Genomic DNA, 7,270 nt, shown 5'->3' on the forward strand with positions numbered 1-7,270 from the left:
AATTGTAAAGAATAGAAAGAATTAATATGGAAATACTTTATTTAAGGAAGCCTGCAAGAAATACCACGCTTTAACTGCTGAAAGACTGCCACAATTAGACCAAATACCCCAAATTTGAAGCCTTCAGCTTTTAAAACTAAAAAGTTCTAGGCATTTTAAAATGACATTTTATGTACAATGAAAATTTTGAAAGAATTGCAATGCTCATGTTGAAAACTTTGAAATTAAACTACGTAGCCTAAAAACAAAATTATAAGCTTATTTTTGTCATAAATTTAGGTTTCCAGTAACTAATTATATTTTTACAATAAAAATACCCATTTTTATAGTCAAAATCATTAAAAAAAATTAAGTTTAACTTGCGTTGTACCAAGTGTACTGTAGCCAATCAGAAGGCTGAATCAGCTTAACATCCAATAACAGCTGAGATTGTATTAGTTTCCCCCTTTGTTTCCGCTATGATTTTCGTTTAAAAATGCAATTTAAATCGAATTTTTTTCATAGTTTTTGACTATGAAATGTGGTGTTTTTATTGTAAAAATGTAATCAGTTACCAGCAATCTAAAATTCTGACAAAGATAAGGTTATAATTTTGTGTCTAGGTGACGTAATTTAATATTGTTTTTTTCTTTCATAAGCATTGGAAATCTTTCAAAAATTTCATTGTACATAAAATGCTATTTGAAATGCCTAGAACTTTTTTGTTATTGCAGCTGAAGACTTTAAATTTGGGGTATTGGGTCTACTTGTGGCAGTCTTTCAGCAGTTAAAGCGTGGTATTTCTTACAGGCGTCCTTTAATTCAAATTATATAAGTTTACTATTTCAGATTTGTGACTGATGCCACTGTAGGAATATCAAATATCTATAATTATATAACAGCATAGAATAATGGATAGTGAAAAAGAGAAGAACTCTTGTCAGATTTGTGGTAAAACATTTAGTACAGCTGGTAATAGAGACATTCATATGAGAACACATACTGGTGAGCATGATAAAATATTAAGTTGTTAATATTTTTAGGTAAAGACAGATTCCAAGCTCCAGCTTATTGAAAGATACCAAAACAGTGTCCAATCTCAGTCAGATGATTTTAACAGATTCCAAGCATTATTATTTTATGTTGTAAAAATATAATTATCTATTTGTTACTTTTGTTGTTTATTCTATTTTGATTATTAAGGGGCGTTTCTATTACAGAGAGTTTATAAACAGATTCTGGGCTTAAATCTATTTGTGTATAAAGATTCCAAGCTACATTATATTGTTTCAGAGTAGAGATGTGCGTGATGCTCGTTCTTGTTAAATAGTTGGGACACCTGTCATTTGCACTGAGCTACTACCTAAAGGTACTTTTTACAGAGCAACCTTATTCATGTGAAATATGTGGTAAATCATTCTTACAGAAAGGAAATAAAGACAGTCATAAGAGGAAACATACTGGTGAGAAACCACATTCATGTGAAATATGTGGTAAATCATTTACCACAGCTCAAAATAGAGACAGGCATACGAGAACACATACCCGTGAGAAACCATTTTCATGTCCAATATGTTTGAAATCATTTACTACATCTAGTGATAAGAATAAACATATGAGAATACATACTGGTGAGAAACCATATTCATGTGAAATATGTAGTAAATCATTCACTACAGCTCAAAGTAAAGACACTCATATAAGAACACATACGGGAGAAAAGCCTTTTTCTTGTCAAATATGTGGTAAATCATTCTCACAGTCTAGTAATAAAGATATGCATATGAGAATTCATACTGGTGAGAAACCATATTCCTGTGATGTATGTGAGAAATCTTTTACCACAGCTCAAAGTAAAGAGAGACATACGAGAACACATACAGGTGAAAAACCATATTCATGTGATGTATGTGGTAAATCATTCACTACTTTACAGTATAGAGATAAACATGAGAAAGCACACAATGACAAATATATTCCCTTACAATCAACAATGAAACCTGTTTGTGTTAAGTTAACAAAACTTTCACCATCAGAAATAAAGGAACTGAGTGAAAAATGCATTAAAAGTAATGACAATTATACTAAAATAGGTGATAATAATATTGATATTAGTGACAACAATATTAATAATCCCGAGTTAAAGGAACATGGCACAACCAATATATCTCAAGTAAAAACAGAAAATGTAAAGGAAGAAATTGAGGAAGAAGAAACTCTTGCTAATGATCCTCTGTCTATTAAAGAGGAGCCTGCTTTCATTGACAAAGATGATGCAGATGTTAATGTAAAAGAAGAAGAAACTGGTGATTATCTCTATGATAGTGACAATATTGACAAAATTGACATTGAAGACTTTAAACTTGAAGACATATAACATATTAATTAAATTCTTATAAGCTGTAATATCTATTCTTGTAAATTCTTGTTATTTTGTTTTAAACATAAGATTATTTTTAGAAATTCAAAGGAACTTGTTGGTCTTTCAGTTAGTGATTTGATTTAAATCTTATTTAGTTTAATTATAAATGAAAGCTTTTTTTTAACAATCTTATTTCCTTGTGCGATTTAACATTTTTCATAATTTTTTTATGTACTGCATTTTATCATATTTTCTGCTTAAATCAATTTTCTTAACGATAGCTTTTATTTTGTGTATTATTTGTATTTTTAAATTCTGTTCAATACATATGTTGGATATGAAAATTAAAATAAGAAAGTTCAAAGTAAGTTTAAAGTTCAAATTCATTTGTATTTTTTTAATGTACAGAACTTACTTGATATGTTAAAATAATATTTTGTTTTCAGAAAAATACAAAATGTAATGAAATGAATGAGGAATAGGAACTGTGGATTAAGTAAAGGTTAGTAAAATGTGCTTATTGTTATTAATAATTTTACAGAATATTGGATTTTATTCTCAATAGAGTTTCAAATTTCTGTCTTAGGCTTATTCTTCTGTTCCTTTTAGTTGAATAAAAATTATTAAACATTCTATTGGGCTACTTCTTTTAAATTAAATGTTAAACTGTAAATTATTTTTTAATATGTAAAATGAAATATCTTTTATATAGGTGCCTACTTATACAGTTTTTTTTTATAGATAATATATATATAGAGAGAGATAAAGATATATATATACATAAGATTATAATATCTATGTTTATTTTATTTTGTATTTCATCATTTTCATAATATTAAATGAAATATTTCTAATCACTACCTTAGCTATTGCTCCTTTCTTTAATCCTTGTAATGGTAGTGATTAGAAAAAAACATTTCTATGTAAAAAAAACCCAGGTTTTACAGTGTTTTTTCCCTTCCTCTAGTGACCATATCGCTCTCTGAAAGATATGTTTAAAATGGAATGATTTTTTCTTCTTCTATAAGTCAAACCTGTACAAAATAATATATTGTTTGCACCCCTTCAGCTAAATCCTAATTTTGTTTCCAAAATATTCAAACAAAACCTTTTTGCTGAATCATTATTTGCCTCTGCTAAAGATATCTTCTCAGAAACAGCAGCAATCCCTTTTTTATGTCAATTTAATTATTTCAGCCTGCTGAGGAAATATTGTTGGTTGTACCAGTCAGAACTTGGGTATCTACAAAGTTTAGGATTCATATAATTTAATTGGTAAGTACTTTATAAATGTTCCCTTTTTAATGATTTTACAAAATTAAAAAATAGCTATTAGATAAATATATAAAAAAAATATTCTAATTCAACATTGAATTATGTATAGCATTGAGAAACAAACATTATGTAATTATTTGACATTGGACATTAGACTTACTTATAATATTGCAGTATATTACTTATTATTAAGTATGGCAGGTGTCATATTTTGATAACATTGAAATTATATAAGTTTACTATTTCAGATTTGTGACTGGTGCCACTGTAGGAATATCATAGATCTATAATTATATAACAGCATAGAATAATGGATAGTGAAAAAGAGAAGAACTCTTGTCAGATTTGTGGCAAAACATTTAGTACAGCTAGTTATAGAGACATTCATATAAGAACCCATACAGGAGAGAAACCATATTCATGTGAAATATGTGGAAAATCATTCACCACAGCTCATGGTAAAGATGCACATATGAGAACTCATACTGGTGAGAAACCATATTCATGTAATGTTTGTAGTAAATCATTTTCACAGTCAAATAGTAGAGATACACATATGAGAACTCATACAGGTGAGAAACCATATTCATGTAAAATATGTAGGAAATCATTCTCGGACAAAGGCAATAGAGATAAACATATGAGAACCCATACAGGAGAAAAACCACATTCATGTGAAATTTGTGGAAAATCATTCTCACAGTCTAGTGATAAAGCCAGACATATGAGAACACATACAGGAGAGAAACCATATTCATGTGAAGTATGTGGTAAATTATTCTCACAGTCTAGTAGTAAAGATTTGCATATGAGAACTCATACCGGTGGGAAACCATATTCATGTCAAATATGTGGTAAATCATTCTCACGGTCTAGTAATAAAGACACTCATATGAGAACTCATACTGGTGATAAACCATATTCATGTAATATATGTGGGAAATCATTCACCAGAGCTCAAAGTAAAGATGCACATATGAGAACTCATACGGGAGAGAAACCATATTCATGTGATGTTTGTGAAAAATCATTTACTCGATCTCACCATAAAGATACACATATGAGAACTCATAGGGGAGAGAAACCATATTCATGTGAAGTTTGTGAAAAATCATTTACTCAATCTCATCATAAAGATACACATATGAGAACTCATACTGGAGAGAAACCATATTCCTGTAATGTATGTGCTAAATCATTCACTACAGCTCAAAGTAAAGATTTTCATATGAGAACACATACTGGAGAGAAACCATATTCTTGTAAAATTTGTGGTAAATCTTTCTCATATTCAAGTGCTAAGAATAATCATATGAGAACGCATACAGGAGAGAAACCATATTCATGTCAAATATGTGGTAAATCATTCTCACACTCTGGCGATAAAAGTAAACATTTGAGAACACACATAGGAGAGAAACCATATTCATGCCAAATATGTGCTAAATCATTCACCACTGCTCAAAGTAAAGATTACCATATGAGAACACACATTGGAGAGAAACCATATTCATGTGAAATATGTGGTAAATCATTCACTACATCAAAGTATAGAGATAAACATGAAAAAGGACACAATGACAAATATATTCACTTACAATCAACAATGAAACCTGTTTGTGTGATGATAAAAAAATTATCACCATCAGAAATAAAACAACTGAGTGAGAAATGCATTAAAAACAATGGAAATAATGTAAGTGATAATGCTATCAATATTAGTGACAATAATATTGATAATACTGAGCTAAAGAAAGATGACACAACAAATATTTCTCAAGCAAAAACTGAAAATGCTAAGATAGAAGTTGATGAAGAAGATTTGGTGAAAAAGTATTGGGAAGAATTTACATCAGATTTACCTGAAATTAAGGAAGAAGAAACTCTAAATAAAGATCCTCTCACAGTTCAGATAGATAAGGATGGTAAAACTACAAATGCTGTGGAAGAAACTAACGCATTGAAATCTTTTAGCTGTGTTATTTGCAGTAAAATATTTTCTAGTCATGATCTTCTAAATATTCATAAATATGTTCATCCTTTAGTGAAAGAGAAGAGTAAGAATATTGAAGAAACTTGCAAAGAGAATTGTATCTCTGTTAAAGAGGAAGATGTTGATATTTATATAAAAGAAGAAACATCTGGTGATTATCTATCTGATAATGAAAATATTTATGATAAAGACTCATATGACAATATTGATAAAATTGATATTGAAGAATTCAAACTTGAAGAACCTTATGTATAGTTTTACCTTTTTATCAACCTATCATATGAATATATATTTTGTTAAAATGATATCATGTATTATAGTTGAAGATATTCATGGCATCCTTTTTTCAAATTAACTTCTATTGATATGTATTAATTTTCATTTTTTAAAAGAAAGGTTTTCTTGTTGTATGATTTGAAATGAATTTCAATTTTTACATAAGCGCCATAAAATCAATTTTTCCATATTCTTTATCTTATGCCTTGCAATGTTGACACTTAAATTCGAAATTAGGTTATTTTCTTATCAATATTGATTTATTTTGCAATCAAAAGGGGGAGGGGGGCGGATGTGCCACTTTTTGAAATAAAAAGGTAAACGCGCATGATACCAGCCCATAAAAGAGTTACAGCTCTAAAATTCGGCACAGCAGTTGCTTTTGTGGAAAAGAATATGGAACTGTAAAGAAACGGCGGCGGAACCTTTTTTTTGCCTTTTTTCGCCATAATAGACAATTTTCAATCATCTCAAATAAACTATTTTTTCATAAAAAATTTCTCTTATATTTTAACTTGACTCTTGTATTTTAGAACTCTTTTATGAGCTGAGATCATGCGTGTTTTACTTTTGGTTTCAAAAAGTGGCACATCCGCCCCCCCCCCCCCCTCCCCCCGTTTTATATTTGATTGCATAATTATATTATATATATTGTTTAAATTTGTATGCTACTATTTTATTTTTTCAGATATAAAGAATGAAAAGATTTAAGGAAAGTAAGAACTGTAGTTGTAGGAGGAAAATTATACTTAAGGTGAGTAAGTTTTGTTCATTAATACAAGGGTTAAACCATTAAACAAGACATTTATAATCAATACAAATCTTATTTTTATATGTCAGAATTTTAAAGGGATAGTTGCATAAAGTGCATTTCAGAAAAAGGATTTCAAGCATAAGTTACAAATATACCATGAAACATGTATAAGTTTGTTATTACAATAAATAACAAAAAATAAGATATCACTAAATAAGTCGTTATGCTAATTTTGTGAAAATAAGCAAGCTACATAAATTTCATATAACACAAGAATTCTATTTTCAAGTCTTGATATTCTTTAAACTACATGATAGAAAAATTGTAAATTGTTTCAAAAATGTAGTTTAAACCATTGAAAAGGATAAAGTATGCAGTTTAAGTTAATTGCATTTCGTGCAAGTACCCCTTTTAAATATATAGTTTAGAATGGAAAATAATTAAGCAGAAATAGAATTAGATACATTCCTATTTTACAGCCATACTTCTGATAAAAATCTAAATAAAGGAAATCTGTATAGTAACAAATAGCAATACAACTGAAAATTTTCAAGCAATAGAAAAAATATCTATATTATCTCTATTATTTAGGAGGTGACTGTGTGAGAATCAAGATTTATGTTCTAATCTA

The 7,270-nt window shown here is 28.8% G+C and overlaps 1 protein-coding gene across 1 annotated transcript; it reads left to right on the forward strand.

Moving 5' to 3' along the window:
• Positions 1-1,384: 1,384 nt before the first annotated feature.
• LOC145334413 (uncharacterized) lies at positions 1,385-5,876 on the forward strand. Its single transcript, XM_080179864.1, has 2 exons — positions 1,385-2,353; positions 3,918-5,876. The coding sequence occupies exons 1-2, from the start codon at positions 1,595-1,597 to the stop codon at positions 5,862-5,864; spliced, it is 2,706 nt and encodes a 901-aa protein (XP_080035990.1). The 5' UTR covers positions 1,385-1,594; the 3' UTR covers positions 5,865-5,876.
• Positions 5,877-7,270: the final 1,394 nt, after the last annotated feature.

The sequence above is a fragment of the Acartia tonsa genome, chromosome 12 (assembly GCF_053477335.1).
Source record: "Acartia tonsa isolate MP-2025a chromosome 12, ASM5347733v1, whole genome shotgun sequence".
Classification (NCBI taxonomy): domain Eukaryota; kingdom Metazoa; phylum Arthropoda; class Copepoda; order Calanoida; family Acartiidae; genus Acartia; species Acartia tonsa.

What these genes read in the sequence shown, in the direction of transcription:
- LOC145334413 (XM_080179864.1), top strand. Translation starts at nt 1,595, where the DNA reads ATGAGAATACATACTGGTGAGAAACCATATTCATGTGAAATATGTAGT. An exon ending in ACTTTAAACTTGAAGACATA is followed by an intron (nt 2,354 to 3,917) that starts TAACATATTAAT and finishes ATTATATAACAG; the next exon opens with CATAGAATAATGGATAGTGA.